This window comes from Rattus norvegicus, chromosome 19, assembly GCF_036323735.1.
Source record: "Rattus norvegicus strain BN/NHsdMcwi chromosome 19, GRCr8, whole genome shotgun sequence".
NCBI classification, from domain to species: domain Eukaryota; kingdom Metazoa; phylum Chordata; class Mammalia; order Rodentia; family Muridae; genus Rattus; species Rattus norvegicus.
This window is the reverse complement of record NC_086037.1, coordinates 49,942,839-49,965,292: the sequence shown is the minus strand read 5'-3', so window position 1 is coordinate 49,965,292 and position 22,454 is coordinate 49,942,839. Positions and strand designations below refer to the sequence as shown.

The 22,454-nt window shown below is 45.1% G+C and overlaps 1 protein-coding gene and 2 pseudogenes across 4 annotated transcripts in view; 1 reads left to right on the top strand and 2 right to left on the bottom strand.

Annotated features, from left to right (window-relative positions):
• Window positions 1-10,160, bottom strand: part of Cbfb (core-binding factor subunit beta) — a 47,529-nt gene extending 37,369 nt beyond the window's left edge. Inside the window, exons 1-2 of one of the 4 annotated variants that reach the window (XM_006255502.5) lie at window positions 5,841-10,160; window positions 5,515-5,601 (exon numbers count right to left, since the gene is read on the bottom strand). In XM_006255502.5, the coding sequence (XP_006255564.1) occupies window positions 5,515-5,601; window positions 5,841-5,918 (165 nt within the window). In that variant the 5' untranslated portion in view covers window positions 5,919-10,160. Of the gene's footprint in view, window positions 1-5,287; window positions 5,474-5,514; window positions 5,602-5,840 lie in introns of those variants that run through there. The other 3 variants (NM_001013191.1, XM_039097826.2, XM_039097827.2) reach the window with 3 other exon arrangements.
• A 5,762-nt stretch (window positions 10,161-15,922) lies between these two features.
• LOC120098746 (U6 spliceosomal RNA) lies at window positions 15,923-16,020 on the bottom strand (annotated as a pseudogene).
• A 788-nt stretch (window positions 16,021-16,808) lies between these two features.
• On the top strand, window positions 16,809-16,947 carry LOC120098688 (small nucleolar RNA SNORA17; annotated as a pseudogene).
• Window positions 16,948-22,454: the final 5,507 nt, after the last annotated feature.

The window sequence follows — 22,454 nt, the reverse complement described above, 5'->3', positions numbered from 1 at the left end:
TATGCAGCCCAAACTGACCTTGAATTAAACCTTTTCCTTCTACACCTCCTACTTCTACTACCAGTATTGTAGGTACACTTTATCAGCCTAACTGCTCAATCTCTAAACTGGGTAAGTTTTACCCATTAAAAGCCCCATCAGTACAAGTTCAAATGAAAAACATTCATAAACTCAAGTTCAACTTTGGCTACACCTTAAGTTTAAAACCTGCCTGGGCTACATGAGATCCTGTTTAACCCTATCTTTCCCCCAAAATGAAAACCATTATTGTAGATGGAAATCTGCTTAGGCTATATGACCTAAGGCATACCTCAGTTGCCTTATTTATTAAGCTTAGAAAAGTACCAATCAGCACTAAATGTATGCCAAATAATATAAGAATTAATCCTTCCCTGACAGAATGCCCTTAAGTAGGTCTGAAGCCATGTTGTTTAAATTCAAGGCAGTCTTGAGTACCCAAGACCTGTCATCATAAGCAGGGGTGTGGGTGGTCTGTCTTTGTTTTTGGAGACCATATCTGGCTATTTTGCCCAAGCTTTCTTCAAGCTCCAGGGCCTAAGGAATCTTTTTCACTCAGTTTCTTCAGTACTGAGACTACAGGAGAAACCTATACACAACCAAAGAGAAATTCCTGAGAGCAAAGTCTCTTAGCCTTGGATAATGACATTTTCAGAGCAGAGAGTTGGCTGGTTAAATATAGCCTGTGAGACGCGTTTATTGATAACTGTTAAGAGGCGAGTTCTAGTGCTCCAAATCAGCTCTGCAACAAGACACTACAGATCCTATTACCTCACATTCTGTTTGGATGGCAACCTTAGCCTGTTCCTAAGGTAGGTATCATTCACACCTATAATTAAAGTACTCAAGCAGCAGAGGCAGGATAACCAGAAGTTCCAAGGTTGGCCTGTGCTACATAAATCTTTATCTCAAAACACAGAAAAGGGGCTTGGGAGACGGTTCAGTGGATAAAGGTACCATACAACTGACTTTCACCTTCAGTATCCACATGGTGGAAAGAAAACTGATTCCAGTTGAACTGTCCTCTGATTTCCACAAGTACAGCATTCATGCGAGAGTGCCCATGTACTCTTGTACATGTGTATAATAAATTTAATATTAAAAAAGAAAGTTTCTGCTTCCCTAACTTCATGCCGATTATCTAAAGATTCCTCTCATGAGGAAGAAAAGTGGCAGAAACTGATAAGCAAGTACTATAACCCCATCTTTTTCTTCTTTCCTTCCCGTTTTTTGAGACAGTCTCGCTATGTAGGCCTGGTTAGCCTGAAACTCACCAGAGACCAGGCTAGCCTGAAATTCATATCATCTGCCTGACTCCTGAGATCTAGGATCAAAGAGGTTCGCCATCTTGCCCAGCAAAACACCAGATAACTCATCTGGTGCTTTATTTCTTTAACAAATAAAATCTTTTTAAAGGAATAACTACACATATAAAAGAGTTAGGAAAACTCTGAAAATAGTAAAATGGCACACTGTTTTTAACCCCCAAACTTCTTACCATTCAAATTTCAGGCACATATATATTAGTGAGACAATGAAAAAGTAAAAATTAAATAAATAAAATAGTAGTGTATATATTAAAGACAGGAGGATTAGGAGTTTGAGGCTAGCCTGTTACAAAGTGAGAACCTGTCTCAACACACACACGCGAACTAGCTTTTACTTTTCTCACAGCAGAATGACTGATTAAGTAATTTTTCTCATAATTATTTCTTGTTGTATTATTAGTATTAAATACATTTCCAACATGCTTACTCTAAGAATTGATGACTAGATGTGTAGGCAATAGCTTCAATCCCAGCACTCAGGAGGCAGAGGCAGGTGATCTCTGAGTTTAAGGCCTGCCTGGTCTACAAAGTTAAGTTCCAGAATAGCCAGTTTAGAAGACATAAATTTCAGGCATTAAATTATATAACCCCTGAAGTATTCAGATTATCAAGTATTTTTGATGTAAAAGAAAAAAACCTATGATCTGTATTCCGAAGATATTCAGAATATGATCTCTACTTCTAAGAGCTAAGAGTCCTCTGTAAGTTTTCTCTGGAGAAGGGCTAGGCAGGACTTCGATCACTGGCTATTGCATCCCTAGACCAGAGGATCCTATATTTAAATGTGAGGAAAAAGAATCAGTTCAAGGCTATCCTCAGCTACATGCTGAATTTGAGGCCAGTCTGGGCTACTTGAAAACTTGCCTACTGCCTCTGTTCCTAAATCTATCAAAAATAAATGAAATAAATACAGGTAACAAAATCCTAGTTAGTCAGAAGGCACTAAAAGCTACATGGTAGTGGTCCACTGGAAGGCAAAGGCTGGAAGATCTCTGTGAATTTGAGGTGAAAGAACCAATTTCTTAAATTATCCTTTGACCTCCACCCATTCACCATGGCATACATTCTGCCCACTCCACTAAATCAAGATGTTTAAAAAGAAAAAAAATACTTGTGGAGACAGTCCCAATGGATACATCTGTAAAACATTCCTGCACCTAAGGCTTGGGTAACACTGAGGAAGAGGAACAGAATGATTCTGAGGGCCAGAGGATCAGGGGATTCTGCTATGAGACTGTGTTTCCTAGTAATGTCAGAAGCTATACTCATAAAGCTCACCAACATCACTGTCCAACCAGAACTGAACAAGGATGACATTGGACATGCCAAAGTGGCCAGGGACAAGCCCACTAGGAATCAAATCCTACACTAAGAACTGGGACAACCAAGGGAGGGAAGCTGGGAGTGGGAGAGGTAGTCTAGCTAGAGTATAGGGAAGAGCTTGCTGACTGGCTGTCCTTGCCAAATGGTAAGTCCTGAAAACATACGTGAAAGCAACATTATATGGACCGAACAAGTTATATTTAGAAATATGTATGTACATTCATATCAGAACACAATGAAAAAGGAGACCGTGAATTTGAAGAAGAGTGGAGGGTATATGGGAAAGCTTGGAGGAAAGAAAGGGAGGGGAGAAATGTAATTATAATCTCAAAAGAGTATGGAATGAAAATGTTCTTTTTAAGTTAAAAAATAAATTATTCAACAAAATAAGACCTGTAACTAGACATGGAGGCTCACATCTGTAATCTCAGCATACAAGAGTCTGAGATGGGAGGCCTGCTGTACAGACATGGCTAGCCTGAGCTATAAAGTCATGTTTCAAGAAATTAAAAAACAAAATGAAGAAACATATTTCCAAGCCAGCTTGGGAAAAGAAAAATAAGGAAAAGGGGACAAGACCTGGTGAGATGGCTCACTGGGTGAAGATGCTTGCTACCAAGACTGACAACTTCAATCCCTGGAATCTACATGGTAGGAGGAAACTGCTATCTGACCATCATGTACATCCTGGCACACATGCACACACACCCAAATAATAAATAGATAAAGTGTAAAAAATAAAATAAAATATATATCATAAATGCAAATCTTACAGAATTTAATCCCTTTCCCATTCCCTCCATTCCCCATCTCCCCCCTCCAGAGTGTTTTGTAGTTCTGGATATCCTGGATCACACTTATGCAGACCAGCTGGCCTCAAACTCTAAGAGATCAGTCTGCCTTTGCATCCTGAGAGCTGGGATTAAAGGCCTTTGCCACTATGCCCAGTTCAACCTATCATTCTTAACATAAAAATTTTCAGAAAAATAATAAACGAAGCTTATTAAAATTTATAAGGAGCTAGGCAGGCTTCTCAGTTGTACTAGGCATGGCAAACACCTATATAATCCTAGGACATGGGAGGTCTGTAAATTCATCCAAGGCTACATATTGCTAACCTGGGTCACATACAACCTATTCTCAAAGAAAAATGGAAAAATACAAATTGTAGGATCAAATATTTAGAAGAGACCCTTGGATGTCTAACTCATCCTAAAAAGAAACTTAAGGCAAACATGACACTGCTGTATCACAACATTTAAATACAGTTTTTCAGACAGACACATTGTACATCATACGCCCAGTCTGTTAACTGCATACACCAAACTCTGATAGGACAAACAAATCCTACTGGCTATGCATCACTGCATTTAAGAAAGAAAATCAACTTAACATACAGCGAGTTATTTTATTTTTATTTTATCTTTATACTTAACATTAGCCACATCCAGGAAATCCCTTACCAAGCATACCATCTGCCTTTTGCAGGCCAGAAATGCAGGCCGAGCATGCCATCGTCACTGAAGGATTTTCTTCCACCGCTCAGGGCCAAAACTAAAAAGCATTTCTTGCAGGGTTTTTTTTTTTTTTTTTTTTTTTTGAATCGTGTAACTATCACAATTCCTCTCAAGAAACTACCAGGTATGGGTTGAAAGTGGTAGGTTCTCTTTTACGAAACACCTTAATGATCAAATATTCTATAGTTCTTGCTATATTTAGTGTTACCTCACTAGCAATTCAATTCCAACAGCCTTCACTTTAAATATTAGTTAATCTTTAAAAATAAATCTGGTTTCAGTGACAAAAAGTTGAGTTCATCGTTATATGAACTAAATCTCAATTAAAAAAAAATACTGGGGTACGGAATACATTCGCCTTATACTGTTAACCTGTATTCAAATTGTACCTTCACTTCAAGTTTGAGCTAAGGCAATGGGCTTGTCACTTGAGCAAATATTAGGACTTCATTACAAAGTTCTTCAGTTTAAAAAAAACGAAAACCACACAACCAAAAAAGTCTCTTTCCTACAGTTTCTTCTCTTTGTTGCTTCCTAACCAACACCTCTAAGGAGGATAACGAAGGGGCAAGAGAGGAACTAGATCACTTCAATATTTTTCAACCCAGGACTTGATGAGTATGTAGTAGTCTTCTTCAAACATAAAATAGGAGCCTCTAGATCAACTATGGGGTTTGTTTTCGTAGCACCAGGCGATTCTTTAGCAACTCCAATACTAAGACAGACATGTTTAGGTTAGAAAAAGGAAGAATAAAGATTTCTTTCGGATTCTTAACATTTTAAGAAAATGGTTCATCTATTGGGGTCCTTTTTTTCCCCTCCCATCTACTACTAGGACGACAGGGAAGTGGAGTAGATTTACTCTAAGCTGTATTGGGAGAAAGCTTCTCATATAGATTTACCAATCTCGCTTCTCAGAAACAAGCCTATCGCTGATCCCTCCTATAATTCTTTTCACAAAGGGCTGTATCCTTCCTACAAGCACTCCCGATCCATCCCTGACGGAGGTCGCAGCCTAGACGATAACCTCTGCCTGGCTCGGGTTTGAGCTCCGCTCCGAAAGCCGAGCCGGCACTGGAAAACGCAAACCATCACACGAACCATCGCGGCGGGCCGAGGAGAACGCGAGTCCGCCCAAGGGCCGACCCGCCAAGCATCTGCCTCTTGCCTTTCGAATCCGGACTAGGAAGTGAGCCTGCGCCCGCTCAGTTCCGGGAGCCGTAGCGTCCGCGGCGCAGTCCGGAACCCGCCGGGGCCGCGCGCAACAAGTGACTGGCGCGCGCCTGGGTCCCCGCGGCCTCCCCGCGCACCAGGGCCCGGCGACTTACGATCTCCGAGCGGCCGTCGCGGCAAGCGTTCTGGAAGCGTGTCTGGCGCTCCTCGTGGGGCCGGTCCCTGAAGCCCGTGTACTTAATCTGCAAGGCAGAGACGGCCCAAAATCAGGAGTCAAATCCGCGGCGGCGCCCACTCGCCCGCCCGCACCCCGCGGCTCCGATAAGGGCAAGCAGAGTCTGTGGGCGGACTGCTGCTCCGGCGAGATTACCCTCGGCCGGCGCGTCGCCTCGGGCTTCGCGGGAACCGAGCCACTCAAACTTTTCTCCTCCCGGGCCCACTCGGGGCGCGCCGAGGCCTCCGCGCCTCCCGGCCGCCTCACCTCACACTCGCGGCTCAGCTTCCTGAAGAACTCCTCGTTCTCGAACTTGCTCCTCTGGTCCGGTACGACGCGCGGCATCTTCCCGCCCTCAGGCCGCGCCGGCCGGCCGCGCTCCAAGCTAGCGCGGGCACCCGCTGGCGGGCCCTAGTGCTGACGGGCTGATCGCCCACTCGCGGCGTCCGGATTCCCGCTTCTCTTTGTTTCAGGAGCCCGCCCGCGTGGGCTCCCGCTCCAGGGAGTCTGAGGTGCGGCCGTCTGCTTGAGCCCAACCCACGCTACCACCGCCTCAGCCGTTGCCTGCCGCCCGCGCAGACACAGCTCTAGCCTCCCCCGGCCGCAGCCGCCACTTCCTCTCGCCGCCCCCCTCGCTCTCCCGTCCCCCACCCCCGCCCCGCGCCGGCCCCACCCCTCCTCCTCCTCGCGCGCCCGCCCGCCTCAAACTCTAGCAAACAAGACGCACCATTCACAACTCCACGACCCGCGCCGCGCATGCGCCACCCACTAGCTTGCGGGGCGGCTTGGTTGCAGTGAAACCCAGCTCCTTCCGCAGCACAATCTCCTTCCCCTAGCCTGTTCTCGGGCTTCTCTGCGAACAACCGCCTAGAAGGGATCCGCCCCTCCCTTAGCAAGTAGGAACGGCCCCGCAGACCTTTTTTCTGCCCTTTATGGGCGATCTGGAACTTCTTGGTTCCCCAGCCAGCCACGCAGAATAACCCCAGATGGGCCACTTGAAGTTAAGGAAACCTAAGTCGTTGAGGACTTTGCATACTCCACACCGATAGGGAGGGATGTGGACTGTACACTGAAAGGTGGAAGTAGGCATCTTGGTGGAAAGTTGGTGGCTGTTGGGGCTAGGTTGGCTTTAGGATTCTGCGTAGTTCTGTTCCCAGACAAGGTTTAGACAAGTACCAGACCAGTAAGTCTCAGATTAGTAATTTCCAAAAAGCACACTCATAAATTCAGAGCGTTAGTAGGAGAGTGTTTATGTAGATCTAGCACATCATTTAAAGGAAAACTATCTTAATTATATGTAACCCGTTGCCAGTCCATATTTTTACCCAAATGTGCAATCAAATACGGGAAAGAAAACAAAACAAAACAACAACAACAACAACAACAACAAAACCAAGATCTGCAAGTTTTAGAGAACTTGCCAGAGCAGAAGAAAGTCTGACTCTGGATTTGCAACAGAGCATGATCTAAAACTGACCCTCAATAAATCCTGATCCTTAAAATCGCAGTTTGTTAAAAGTTTAGTTCAAAAATGGCAATGCAACATCTAGCAGCTGGCCAGATGCTAAAGGATTGTGAAAAGATACCTAAAGTCACTGGAATCAGCTCTGAAGTCAGTTGTTAACTCCTGTTTGAATAGATTTTGGCAGAATTTCACTGCCAGTCCAGCCCGATCTCATTAGATAGGGACTTAAACTTGGCTAAGGAACTGTCCTAGTTTGCCATAGACAGCTCCTGTTTTAGCAATGACCACCCATGCCTCAAGACTCAGAAGCTGCTCAGTCCCTAACAAACTAGGAGGGTTGGACTTTTCTTTAAAAAGATTTATTTATTTCATGTATGTAGTACACTGTCACTGTCTTCAGACACACCAGAAGAGGGCATTGTATCCCATTATAGAATGTTGTAAGCCACGATGCAGTTGCTGGGAATTGAACCCAGGACCTCTGGAAGAGCAGTCAGTGCTCTTAACCACTGAACCATCTCTCCACCCCAGGGCTAAACATCTTAACTGAAGTCTGGAGAGTTGATTGCCCAAAGTCAAAGGTTTGTTGGTGGGAGTGGGGTGTGTGTGTGTGTGTGTGTGTGTGTGTGTTGTTACTCTTCTGCTGTGATAAAACACTATGTTTAAGGCAACTTATAGAAGAGTTTATGTAGGCTTAACACTCCAGAGGGTTAGAGTTCGTGACGGTGAGGCATGGTTACAGAGACAGGAAACTGAGGGCTCACATCTTAAATCAAAAGCATAAAGCAAAATAAGATTTAGGAATGCTAGTGGCTTTGAAGCCTCAAAGATGGCCCTGGGGACATATTTCCTCCAGCAAGGCCTCATCTTCTAAACCTACCTAAACAGTGCCACCCCTGGGGATTAAGTATTCTAACCTCTGAGCCTATGGGGGGACATTTCTCATTCAAACCATCACAGTCTGGGTGATGCAGTTCAAACCAAGGGATTCATCTCACCAAGTACTATACCACTGAACTGCATTCCTAGCCTTCATGGTCCAGGTTTTTTTAGCAGTGAAATTTGTAAGCACCATGTATTTACAGTGCCAGTGACTTTGACCACTGAGGTGGGAAGATTTCTTGAGCACAGGACCTGGACCAAAAGAGAAACAAAAAAAGGAGGAAGGAGGTCCTTAGGTTGATGGTTTTAAAAGACATATTCTTTCCATTAGCAGATATGGAGTTAGCTCCTTTTTGGGGCAGGTACCTCCCATTCCTCCCAAGCCTGTAGAATAGATATAGGTGCATGAATAGAGAGGATGCAGCCAAAGATGTCAACCACTGCCATTGATGGACCTTCAGCTATTTTACAATCTTTTCACTTATTTATTTATTTTTATTTATTTATTTTGAGATATGGTTTCTTTATGAAGCTCTAGCTGTCCTGGAACTCACTCTGTCTGGCAGATTGACCTGGAACTCAGAGACCCACCTGCCTCTGCCTCACAAGTGCGGGGACTAAAGGTGTGCACCACCACTGCCCAGCTTCATTTATTTGTTTTTTTGTTTTTGTTTTTGTTTTCGGAGCTGGGGACCGAACCCAGGGCCTTTCGCTTGCTAGGCAAGCGCTCTACCACTGAGCTAAATCCCCAACTCCCATTTATTTGTTTTTAATGTTTTCATCTATGTGTGCTTGTGCATGCACAGACATGGGTATAAGGCCTGCATGTGGACACATACGCCATGGCTTGTATGTGGAGTTCAGAGGGCAACTCTGTGGAGTCAGTTGTCCCTTGCCACCTGTACTTGGGTTCCAGACATTGAACTCAGGTCATCGGGCTCTCACACAGCAAGCGCTCTTTAGCTTGCTCAGCTCTCTGGCTGGCTCTGCTCAGTCCCCTTTCAGTTGCAAGGGACCGAAACCCTATTCCAACAAACTTAAAACTGAAAGAGGTCACCTGTTTCAAGTGAACAAACCAGAGACAGGTACAAATGAAATCATCCAGACGTAAGTCCCCACTTCTGTTTCTCCTTTCCTTTCACTCTTGAAAAGGCTCTCTTAGCCACCTCATCTGTTTCCTGGCAAACGATAGCATCAGCCGTTTTTCAACTTCTTGAAAATTACGGGGAAGGACTTTGTTTGCTCGCTTGTCCTGGGTTCACATAGCCTCCCTTCTGTAAAATATCCAGACAGACGTACTGATATAATCTATCAGTTTACATTATATGCCCATTCATCAGAGGTTTAAGGCCCGTGATTGGCAGCATCAGAGACAGTTTGATAAATTGAGAGAAAAAAAGCCATTTTCCCCCCAAAAACAGAATGAACAAAGACGTGCTATGGGCCCACTGAATAATCTGTATCAGCTATATCTGGCAAAAGGTACAGTTTTTGTTTATGTATTTATGTTTTCTGTGCGGTAATTGTTTCTTATATTGGAAATAAAAATTGAAGCTGGAACGGATGGCCCAGTCCTGTAACGCTAGCCTAGGACTCAGAGACTGAGGCAGGAGCATGTCAAGTCTCAGACCAGCTTGGGCTGCTACACAGGAGACTGTCCAACCCCCGCCCCACCCCCACCCCCACACCACAACACAACAACAACAGCAAATCAATCAAATAAACAACAACCAAAAAAGAAAAAGAAAGAAAAAAGAAAGAAAAACTGATCATTATAGTCCCCTGAAAGGAAAAGTAATCTCAAGGACAAGGGATTTGGACTAACTAGTTCAGGGAAACGCAGAGCAAACCAGAGTACTTACTCTAACTGTCAGCTGAATGGGGATGGGCAACATCCTTAGGGAAATAAGTGACAAAATCTGCCCAGCAACCCCAGGCCACAGGGTAAGCCACACTCACCAGGGTCTGGCCTGTGAGTGGCCTGGCTGGGAAAAGACGTCTGGGAACAAGCTGTGGCTGTGGGGACTCTCCTCAGCTGACCTCTGTATGCCTTATTTTAAAAACGGGGTTTAAAAAAATTATAAAGGAAAATTTCATGCAAATGAGGTACATTTGGGCCTGCACTCCTAACAGTTCTGGCAGCAGTCTGGTTGAGTATGGATTGATTCAGACACCTGTGAAGTTTACTCAGGTCCAAGTATGGCAACCAGTGAGTGTCTTTGTGCTGCTTAGAAAAACCTTCCCCATCACTTGTCCCAGACACTAATAATTCCCCTGGATCTTTGTTGCCTGGAAGCTTTCTGTCCTAAGCATCCAACTAGCTTAGGCACTCCCCTGAGCATTTCCCTACCATTCTGTCTGGGTAGTCATTTCCTGGGACCCCCAGTCTGACCTCCAGTAGACAGAAATATACACTAGAGATACTGGGGAGATGGATCAGTCAGCAGAGTGCTTGCTACATAAGTACTAGGATCCCTAGAGTCCACCTCTTTTTTTTAAAGCATTTGTTTTATTTTAAATTTATTTATTATATAATTAATTAATATATTATTATATAATTAATAATCAGACACACCAGAAGAGGACACCAGATCTCATTACAGATGGTTGCGAGCCACCATATGGTTGCTGGGATTTGAATTCAGGACCTCTGAAAGAGCAGTCAGTGCTCTTAACCACTAAGCCATCTCTCCAGCCCCAAGCCCACCTCTTTTAAAAGTGAGCCTGGTGGCCCATCTCAATGCTGGAGAGGCAGAGACAGGAGCTATCACTGGGACTTGCTGGCCAGTCAGAATACTTAGATTGATAAGTTCTAGGTTCAATGAAAGATGCAAAAAGAGAGCAACTAGAGAAGACACTGATGCCAACCCCTGGCCCACCAATACATGCATGTGTTCATGTGTACCCTTCATATGCACACACAAAGAAAAGGACTCAATAAACCCAGTGGGAATCGAGAAGCTTTCACTATCTAGCTCAATTATGAAACATGGCCCGAGTATTTTTCCTGCCCTCATCTCAGTTCATTCACACAAGCATTTTCTAAGTCAGGTCTTCTGTGCCTATTGGGAAGATAAGGAAATTAGAGTGAGAAGGCAAATAAGGTAAATTACAAGACCCTCACATGTTGGGTTATGAGCACCAACTGTATCATTTTTATTTACACCACATAGCCCTGCAAGCTCAACATCATTGCAACTATTCTATGGATGAGGAAACTGAGGCTCAGAAGGGCTGAATGATCCCATGATTGTGTGAGGTTGTGTTTTGAGACAGTTTCTCCATGTTGTCTAGACTGTCCCTAAATTTTCAGCTGTTTTGCTTCAGCCTCTCAAGTGCAGGTATGCGCCACCATACCTAGAAAGAGTATTGTGTGTGTCTTGCACACACACACACACACACACACACACACACACACACACACACACACACACACACCTGGTGCTGGGTCCACATTTAGGGTCTTGTCCTTGCTAGGCAAGCACTCTACCACTAAGCTAAACCTCCAATTTCAATCATCTTAACCATCCTCCTTTCCCACTGGTGGAAAGGCCAAAAGTCCTGCCTGTATCTCTTACTGAGTTGTAAACCCACAAAAAGCTGTAATTGGACCCACCATCTCTTGGGGGCCCATTACTGTTGAATATGGAATCTTATTATAGGCTTTTGTAGGAGGGTGCAACGCTTGTATTTGATTTACTCATTCCCAACCCTGAACCCAGCTGTTTGTCCTTCTCTGTCCTGGAAAGTCAAGGTCTAGCTGGCTTGTTCCCCCAAGGCCAATAGGGAGGATGGCTTTTCTGGGTCTGGTATCAGAGCTACCCACATCTGACTTTCAGGGTCTCTGAGCCTTTAGTCTTCTTCTTTCCTAAGGAAAACGGTTTCCCTTCAGTTACTGGGGAAATATTGTACCATCTTGAAGCTGAAATGGGATCTAAGCCACAAATGAGGCATGAGGGGAAGGAAGAGAAATTGGTAGCTGGCACCATGCCTAAAGCCCTGGTTCCACTCAGCTTCTGGGTTTCAGAAGATGGGCCACTATCCAGGACAAATGTGTCTTCTGCCTGAGCAAGGCAGTTTCCTGGGCCTCTAACTTTTTTTTCTTTTTGATGTACAACTCAACATTCCATAAAGTCACCCCTGGGCCCTATAGAATTTCTCTTTTGTCCCAGAGCTGTCCTACCCCTTTCAGCTTTCCTGTCATCCTCCCCCACCAGTGCAGCCCAGCCATAGGGAAAGGAAAGAGGAGCAAATTTACCCAGAATAGCATTTCTTCAGTGTTGGGATCAATAAACCCTTTTGCTTAAAAGGAACCAGATGATTTCATCCTTGTAATTACAAGGTTGACGTTTGCAAATCTTGCCCAGGCTCCAAATGAGCCTCTTTGTCATAGTCGGTGGAGGGGTTTGTCTGGGTGCCTGAGGATGGAGAGGGAGCCTGATGTGGTGGGAAGAGGTCCTGGCTAGGGTCAAGAGACCTGGCTGACCTTATGGAGCTGTACTAATGCTTTTCCCCCTCCCCCACTAACTTCTGGCAAGTGATGGGAAACAGACTAGACAGGTTAGGGGATATCAGCCATGAACTTGAATCACACCATGCTCTTGCTTAAGACCCCTCCCCCAAGTCTCCTCTTTCTTTCTTTTTTTTTTTTCCTGGCAGAAAGACAAAGGCCTTCAGCATAGCATGCCAGACCCTAGACAATCTTTCCTTTCCTTTCCAACTCCCATCTCTCATTTCTCCCCATGGCACCCTGCAATCCATACTAGGCTGCTCATGTTTCCCACATGCCTCTGGCATGACTTTCTCCCTCTTCTCTGCAGGGAGAGCTTATCCTTTAAATATAAGTTTAGGGGCCTCTGTTTCCCACAGAGTGACTGAGTACTTCTTCCCAACCCTCCTCTTCCTCCTTTTCTTTTTGGTTACATTTTATTTTGGGCAAGTGGGGAGCGTGCATGCTATGGTATGAGGATGTATGGTGGTCAGGTGACAACTTGTGGGACTTAGTTCTCTCCTACCATGTGGATCTCAGGGATCAAACTCTGGTTGCTAGGCTTGGAGGCAAGCACCTTTTACCCAGTGAGCCATCTTGTTGGCTCCACTCTTTTACTCTGCTAATGAACAGAACTAGAACTTTTAAAGAAATTATTTTAAAAAAAGCACATTTTTTTTGTAAAAAAAAGGCAATTAGGAATTATGGAAAATAAATATTCTGTCAGCTTAAAAGCAATCATTGTTACAGACTCAGATACTCCAAAGACTGCAGTTGGGAGGTTTCTTGAACTTTAATCCCACAAGTTCAAGACCAGTCTGGGCAATACTCTGAGACCCCCATCTCAAAACCATCACCAACAAAAATATCCCAAGAAACCAGCACCGCACTAACAACAGACAATTCCTAATATTCTAGTGTATTTCCTTTGGCCTGTTCCATCCACACACTTTACTACAGAGCTCTGACATTCGAGATGTACAATTTTGAAGGGTATCACCATAAACCTATGGTACAAGCATTTTCCCATGACACCACTTAATATTCTTTTTTCCTTTTTTCTTTTTTTCGAAGCTGGGGACTGAACCCAGGCCCTTGCACTTGCTAGGCAAGCGCTCTACCACTGAGCTAAATCCCCAACCCACCACTTAATATTCTTAACGACACCTTCTTGATCCACTGTTCCAAGCCCTTATTGTTGGACATTTAGATCATTTCTTATTATTCATTATTGCGTAGACATTTAGATTGTTCCCTGTTATTCACTATCACACAGACATTTACATTGTTTCCTGTTATTCATTATTACAGATAAGGCTGCTATGAAGGTTGTGATGCATAGACATTTTCTTAAAAGATCTGTATAGTGTTTTTAGTACCAGTTTTCAGAAGTAGAACTACTAGAACCAAAGATAAAGACATTGTAAATTTCCCAATACATATTATGTTGCTAAATTTCTTTGTGATACTGCCTTTTCCTCTTCTTTGTCCCCAAACCCCCCTCTTCAGATAAGAACCCACTATGGCTGGGCAGCATGATGGTAAAGCCTTTAATCCCAATACTTGAGCAAGAGAGAGGGAGAGGGAGAGATAAAGCAGAGACAGGAGGATCTCTGTGAGTTGGAGGCCAGCCTGGTCTTCCAGGCCAGCCAGTACTAAATAGTGAGACCCTGTCTTAAGAAAAACTAGCAATCTTATGAACAAAAAAGTAGCTCGGGTTATCCCCAAACTTATGATCCTCATGCTCTCTCATCCCAAGTACTAGGTGACAGGTGTATGCCACCATGCCCTTTATCTCCTGTCTCTTTCTGAGTCTCAAAATCCCCTGTTTTCAGTGTCCTCAGACACAGGAAATGCCAACCAAGAATAAACCAAGTCCTGCAAATAGAGATCAATGGATCAATAAAGGAGGTTGAATAATTTAACACTCACTTCTGGCTCGTTATTGACTCTGAAATCCAAATGCATCCTTTTCTACCTCCTCTTCTTTTATGTGTCTGATGATGACACCCTGACACTTTGTCCTGTTCTTGGATTCTTTCCCAAGCTTCCCAACCATACCAATCAGGCAGTCATGGTCCCTATCATACTGTAATATTGTCTTATAAATAGAAAAGATTGCCAAGCCACAGCCCCCCTCAGCAGCCTGACATCCTCCTAGGAATACAAAGAGGAATAATTAACAAAGCAGATACCAGTTGTCTGCCTAAAGTGTGTATCCAAGGAGTTGAGCTCTAGTCTGTTCTAGTCTGTTTGTGTCTTGTCTATTTGGCCTCTCTTCCCAGACACATCCATCTTCTTCCTCAGTAGATGCTCTAGTTCTACCTTCTGTTCCCTTCTGTCCTATGGGATCTCTCAGCATGCCTCTCAGTATCTATACAAATTGATTCTATCATGCAAGCGGCTCCCTACACAGCTCACAAGGACTCAAGAAAGCTTCGAGTGCAGCTGTTCTTAATCTGTGGGTGGTGACCCCTTTGGCAAAACTCTATCTCTAAAAATGTTTACATTATGATTCATAACAGTAACAAAAGTACAGTTATGAAGTAGCAACAAAAATAATTTTATGGTCAGGGGTCATCACAACATGAGGAACTGTCTTAAAGGATCACAGCATTAGGTAGGTAGGTAGGTTGAGAACCACCCATCTAATGCCATCTCTCAGACTTCATCCAAATACGGTCTACATTAGACTCTTTCCAAGATAATACTGAGGGGAAGCCACCTCATAAATCTACCTGAAGACTCTTATCATGGGGTTAAGGATGTAGTCTGTAGCAGAGTATTTTCTGAACATGGAGGCCCTGGGTTTGATTCCTGGCACTGTAAGAATTCTTTATTATTATTATTATTATTATTATTATTATTATTATTATTATCATCATCATCATCATCATCATCATCATCATCATCATCATCATCATCACCATCACCATCACCATCATCATCATCTTATTTGTCTTTTTGAGACAGGGTTTCTTGAGGTAGCCCTGGTTGTACTGGAACTCACTCTATAGACCAGACTGGCTTGGAACTCAGAGATCCTCCTGCCTCTGCCTCCCAAGTGCTGGAATGAAAGACATGCTCCTCTACACCTGTCTCTTGCTTCCTTTATAAAAATGGAAAGATTGTCTTGGAGGTTGGGCATGGTGACACATTCATTTCTGTCATCCTAGCACTCAGGAGGTGAAGGGTTTGAACCCAGCCTGAGAGCCACGAGACTGTCTCAAAAATTTAAGTTAAATCAAAAAATGCTTTGGAACAGATAGATAGCCATTTGGGAATAATAAAGGTTGTCTGGTATGAGCTGAGATTCTAGTGAAATATAGGCCTTCAAGGTAAAGAGGGAAGGGATTACTGCCTTGCTTTCAGCTCATGAGATTAAGACTCAAAACATAACTGAGTCATTCAAAAAGGCATCATAGCCAGGAGAAGACTCCAGAGAAATCAAGAGGATGAAAGAATCTAGATGCTGAAGAAATTCCGTTTCTTTTTTTTTTTTCCTATTTTTTTAAAAACATGGAACGCTTCACGTATTTGTGTGTCATCCTTGCGCAGGGGCCATGCTAATCTTCTCTGTATCGTTCCAATTTTAGTATATGTGCGAGCACAGAAATTCCGTTTCTTAACTTTTCTTTTCTCTCTTTTTCTTCCTTCCTTCCTTCCTTCCTTCCTTCCTTCCTTCCTTCCTTCCTTCCTTCTTTCCTTTCTTCCTTTCTTCCTTTCTTCCTTCCTTTCTTTCTTTCTTTCTTTCTTTCTTTCTTTCTTTCTTTCTTTCTTTCTTTCTTGCAGGGGAGGGGGATGGGGTCATATGTACCCAGGGATCTTAGGCTGACCTTGAAATCAATAACTAGCCTAGATGACCTTGAAATCCTGATCCTTCTGCCTCTACCTCCTAAGAGCTGGGATTAAAGATGTATGCCACCAGGGTTGGGGATTTAGCTCAGTGGTAGAGCGCTTGCCTAGCAAGCACAAGGCCCTGGGTTCGGTCCCCAGCTCCGAAAAAAAGAAAAGAGAAAAAAAAAAGATGTGTGCCACCCTGTCTAGTTTACTCAGAGCTGAGGTCTGAACCCAGGCCTTCTGTAATGCTAGGCAAGCACTCTACCAATTAAACTGCACCCTCAGCCCAGTCTTTTAATTTGTTAACCAAGTAACCCTACGTCAGAGAGTTTCATTGACTTGCTTAAGATCACAGAACTTACTAGTCAGTTTCTTCACTTATAAATTGCCTACAGAGACATCTCCTTCTATCTATAAGGTCTATTTTGTTTTCAGACTTAAAGTGGTGCTGATACAGCTTGGTGGTAGAACGTTTTCCTAGAATGCATGAGGTCATGTATTTAATCCCCAGCACTGAAAGAAGAAATCACAAAACTGGCGTGTACAAAAGAGAAGTGGTCCTGCCCCTAGAGGTGTTGCAGCTGTGGTTGCGTGTCCCATGTGCATCAGCAGATGGCAGAGAGGAGGAAAGCTATGTTTCCACTCAGTGTTCTGACCTGAATCATTCTGAACATCTGAATAATTAATAGCCTAACATTCCCTAAAAAATGTGAGCTGAAGGTGACCACCAAACCCACTCCATGGGTTCTGGACAAGGAGCTAGCCCAAGATCACCAGCCCGAGCATGCAGGCCCAGTGTGGCAGACCATGCCTGAGATGACCCTTGCCGGGCACCATAATGCACAAGCAGGGCCTAGCGCTCCTGGGAGGATCCTAGACACCCAGAGACCCCAGGTGCCACCAAGAGGAACAAGTAAGTGGTGGAGAGATGCAAGAGAAAGAAAACCGAAGGATGTGGGTCGGCACAATAAAGAGAGAAAGAACTGAAGACTCTAGGTTATGGAGGAACAGCCTTATGTGAGTAGCCAGTGATGCCACCTAGGACCATGGTGGGGTCCTGGCCTGTGCTGTCACCAAGGGACACATCTGGGTCTGTGGTTGGTCCTGTGGCCCTGGCCTGCTGCTGCCTGAGGACATGTTGATGTTTGAGGTCTCACCCCTCACCTGCAAATTGTGGGGGAGCTGGCCCTGGGGGAACGAGAACAGAAGAGATGACACTCCCCCAACAGTCCCCCCCCCCCCGCTCCTAGCCAGCTGCAGTACTCAGGAAAACAGGCCCCCACAAATTGCTAGAGTTGCAAATAAACCAGGCCCAAGGATATGAATGTGGGAGAGCTGGCCCTTGTCTGCTTTGTGGTGACATGAGTGAGGGAGAGATGCCCCCTCTTGCCCATATGGCAGGCAGGAGAGCTGGCCCTGAGGTAAGTGAACTGCCCTGCCCCTCACCTGCTGCAGCACTTGGGAAAGCGGGCACTGTACCTTGCCTGGGCAGCAGGGTATCGCTGGCTCCAGAGAATAGGAGAGCCTGAGAGCTGACCAGCTAAGATACCTCTCAGGCCCAGATCCAGGACTTTGAATTGACCTATCCCAACATGTACACCACGGATGAACTGCCGGTGTTCATGAAGGGGCCAGTCCTACAAATCCAAAGCTACAGGATCTCCATGACAAAGGGCAACAGCAGGATATCCCAGCAAGGTTCCGGTATTGATAGAGTAGCAGAAGCCAGAGGCCTGGTACCAGGCCGAGTCATTATAATGAACATTTGCAAGCAAAGAAGTGTGGACAAAAGGGTACACTGTGGGACACAGTGAGACACACTACGGCTTCCACAACAAGATGTTTGTCCTTGGGAGGAGGTTGCAAGGGTAGAGGGTGGGTACAAAGGGAGGGGATGATGAGTGAGATTGGGGTGCATGATGTGAAATTCACAAAGAACCAATGAAAGTAAAAAAATAAAATAAGTGGTAGCAGGGTATGTGGTACATGTCTTTTCATCCCAGCACTTAGGAGGCAGAGGCAGGATTTCTGTGAGTTTGAGTCTAGTGTGGTTTACATAATTTTACACACATGGGTGTTTTGCCTTCATGTATGTCTGTGTGCCTCATGTGTGCAGTGCCTGGTGGGGGCAGAAGGGTGTCCGTCTCCAGGAACTGGAGGGATGAGAACTGAACCTGATCCTCGGCAAGAGCAACAAGCGCTCCTTCCCAAGCCATCTCTTAGCAGTGGGAATTTTTAGAAGTTCTAACTGTTAAAGAAGGTCTAGGGAAAATCTTATAAAGTGAGATCATCAGGGACAAGCAGAGCAAACCTGGGGAGTTCGTGCTTTCCTGTGACAGAGGGATGTGCCAGTGACCTCCCTTCTTCTGTAGGTAAGTTAAGAACAGCAGAAGTGTTAAAACCAGACCTTGGCCCTGGAAGGTGCTGCTTGAGGCCCTGCTGCCCCCCTCGGAAGACCTTCCTGCATCTTTCAGTGTTAAATGACCCAGTTGACCAGAGATTAACCCAGTGTGGGCTCTGGGAGGGGTGATTGCCTAATCAGAGCTTTCTCTGCAGGTTGTACATAAGGTGAGTATGCATTTGTGTTGGAAGCCCTGCTGAGGTTAGAGATAAAGGGCAGCATACGCCCAAGGTCCTGGGATGTACACAGCGAGAACAGTGCCTCCTGGAGGTGCGTACTGGAGTAGCACCTCTGTCACCCATACCTGAGGTTGGTGAGAAGAATGGATGGAACTCAGAACCGCCAGTTCTCCATGGCGACTGCCTCCTGGCTTCTCACATTAGACCCACTCACTACACATGTTTTTTTTGTGGTTTTGTTTTTCGGTACAGTTGCATGATTACTCTTCCTGATGTGCTTGGGATAGTATATTGGTCACATAAAATCCAAGTGGGTCAGGATTTTTCCAGACTGAGAGGATTGGAGAAGATCACACAGTGGGGCTTGAGATACGACTCATCAGTTAAGAGTGCATATTGCTCTATTAGAGGACCCAAGTTTGGTTCCTAGAACTCACATCATGCAACTCATGATCACCTGTGACTCTAGCCCCAGGAAATCACTATACCCTCCTATCCTACTCAGAGTCCCATGTGTGTGCTTGTACACACATACACACATGCACCCGCACCTGCACAGGCTCTCTCTCACACACATACACACAGAATTGAAAAAAAATCAGGGTAGAGGCAACAGCAATGTTACTGGGATCCTGCCCCTACCCCTTTCTGAGCAGTGTGATTTGCCATGACTTGGGAGGGGCAAATCCATATTTTTGAAAGATCCAGCAACAGAGTGTTGGAGTCCTGGGCCTGACGTCCTTGGGAAGCTCTGGAGACAGCACTAACCTTTTCCCCCAGGCCAGCAGAGCTGCTCCCTAGGCAGGAGCCATGAATCAACCATAGGCACTTCTGCCACATTGATAGATTTTCCTGCCACTAGTGCTAATTTCCTGAAAGCCCTTCTTTCCCACCTTCAGCCTCCTCATCACAAGGAACAAGATCTGTAACACATAGTAGCTACTTGGCGAGGTCACAGGCATGGTTATCTACCAGGTCTTATGACTTGAAGAGCTGGAAATGAAAACACTCTGTAATAATAGCTGGAGGGAGCTTAGGCCAGAGTCGTGTTTCACCACTGAGACGGTTCCAGTGTACAGATGAGGAGAAGCAGGCTATGGGAGGCAAGAGGCCTACCTGATGATGGAACCAAGGTCAGACCCAGACAAGGACACAGTGTTCCCAGATTTTGCTTAGGAACCACGGGGAATCCTGCTCTACAGAGTCATCTAGACTTAGCCTTAGGTTTTTTTTTTCTTTCTGAGCTCAAGTAGACCCATATCCCTTCCCTCCCACTTCTGCTCCCAACCTAATGGCTCTCCAAACAACCTTGAGTTCAAGCCTCTTGACCACAAAGCTGGTGATAAGAGATTAGTTCTCCCCAGGATAGTATGTGGCTCTGGTTGAACTCCCTTTTGGGGCTTTTTCTGAGCCTAGTGGATAGCGGATGAGGTCTCCAATCCAGTGGAAGATCATAAGAGTTTCTAAGAGACCTCTGGGCAGAGTGCCTCAGGGCTTACCCTGTACAGAGAGCTGGGGTTGGTCAGAGCTGGCCCCCTGCCCTTACCCATAACTCTTTAGGAAAATAGTGTATCTGAAAGCCTTTTTCAACCTGTTTCTCTCAAATGTTCCCAAGTTCTAGACATGAGAATGCAAGAGAAGGGGAAAGGAGAAAAGGAGAAGGGACAGGGATATTTGTCCCAGAGGACAAAGGACTGCCTCTGGTTAGAGAGAAGACAGATGTGGCACACAGGGAAGTGGTAGTTTACAAAGGTAAAAGAGGAAACCCTGTGTTAGAATGAGATGTTTAATTTTAATTGAGCATGTTAACTAGGTGAGCCACAAGGGACTTTGGATTGCTGGGTTTCAATACTTTGATAGCTGGACCTTGGAAGTTGGCCTCAGAAGGAAGAAGTAGCTAAGAAAGGGAGCAGACCTTGGGGGCTGGCTTTAGGAATGTAATCTGACAGTGTTTAGTAAGGCAGAGAGACAGAGGGAGAAGGGCAAGGCCTGACAGAGCCATGTTTGCCAGGCTGGGCTGGCCAGATGGAGTCCCTGTGCCAGTTCCAGTCTATGAAGAATAAACTCACTGTCCAATTCTGCACCACAATCTCCTTTAGTCAGCTCTCTCCTATTCCAGTTCTCCTACATACGTATGCAACCTCTAAGATCTTTCTGGAAAGTAACTATGCCTTGAACATGTATGTTTCTGTTGTAGTGCCCAGGGCTTCAGAGCAGGGTCTATGCTTCCTGCAGACTTATGGACCTGGTATACCAGCTGAGCCACACTTCTGGAAATAAACAAGCCTGACTCAAGTCCTCTGATTCCCTGCTCCCCTTGATTGACCAAGCCTCCCTCCTCTCTTGTTTGGTTTCTCTACCTTTTTTTACTAGTTCTTTTAAATGCTCCTTCTGAAAGTCCTTCTAGGCTCCCTAGCCCCACTTAAGTTAGGTGGTTTCCTCTGTGGTCCCACAACCTTCAGCCTATCCATTCTAGCATCCTCCACACCCAGACTCTTGTCAGTGGCCATCCAGGATAAGAGTCTGGTCGGCTGCTTGCTTCCTAGTGCCTTCTCTCCCAGGTTAGGTTTTCTTATTCTCTGTGCCTGTGTGTTTACCAACTTCAGTCTCTTTCCTTTACTCGACGGCTTCCTTGGTCAATCATTCTGTTGTCCTTTTATCTGCCTCTGTTTCTTTCTTCAATTCCCACCCTTTAATTTGCTCTTGCTCTGTTAAGTACCCTAGGTAGTTTCATTGCCTCTGTGTGCCTTCATTGATCAGTCTTCATTCCCAGTTTCTCACAGTCATGGATTCCTTTCAACACAGTTTATGGCACTGATACAGAGAAAGAGGTGCCTCAACTCTTTAAGTGATCCTCTTCTCCCCAAAAGTCTGTACCTGTCAGGCTTGAGAGAGATCACTTGCTGAAAGAGCAAGGTAGGTACTCACTCCTTCCCCCACTGTAGCCAATCTGAGAGGAGTGTGGGCATAGAAAAGGCTATCACAACCAGGCCTCAACCCCTACAGCCCAGGTCCTTGTAGAACATATAGTATTGGACTGCAGTCTCCCCAGCTAACCCACCTGTGACCCTTCCTCCATAATCATTTCCCACTGCTTCTTAGAGAACTTTAAGCTCCTACCATTATATGTCCTGGGCATTGGGTCTATCACTCTAGGGCTCTGGTGTGTCCAATGCAGCTGCAAAAGTCATGTTAGAAGGATCCTGATGTGTTTGGCACTCCACATCAGCTCCAGCTGCTCCTTTTCCCAGTTCCTCTTTACCTGATGCTTCCTTGGATCTCAGGACTTTTTACTAGGTTGGGGTCTAAGCTAAAACTCCTGGAACCTCTGCCCTTGCAACCTGCAAAACCCCTGATCCTTTTTGGTTTACCTAAAGGGGCATGTGTGTGTGTGTGTGTGTGTGTGTGTGTGTGTGTGTGTGTGTGTGTGTGTGCCAGTACGCGTGCCTGTGCATGTATAAATGAATTGTGTTGTTTAGGGCAAGGACCTAGGGAAGGAAGTCCATACATTTATTTATAAGTGTTGAGGACCTTGATTGAGCTCCATACTGCCTACTTTACTGCAGCAAGAGCAAGGACAAGCATGCACTGTGGGTTTCCAAAGCCTGGTCCTGCCACAGTCACC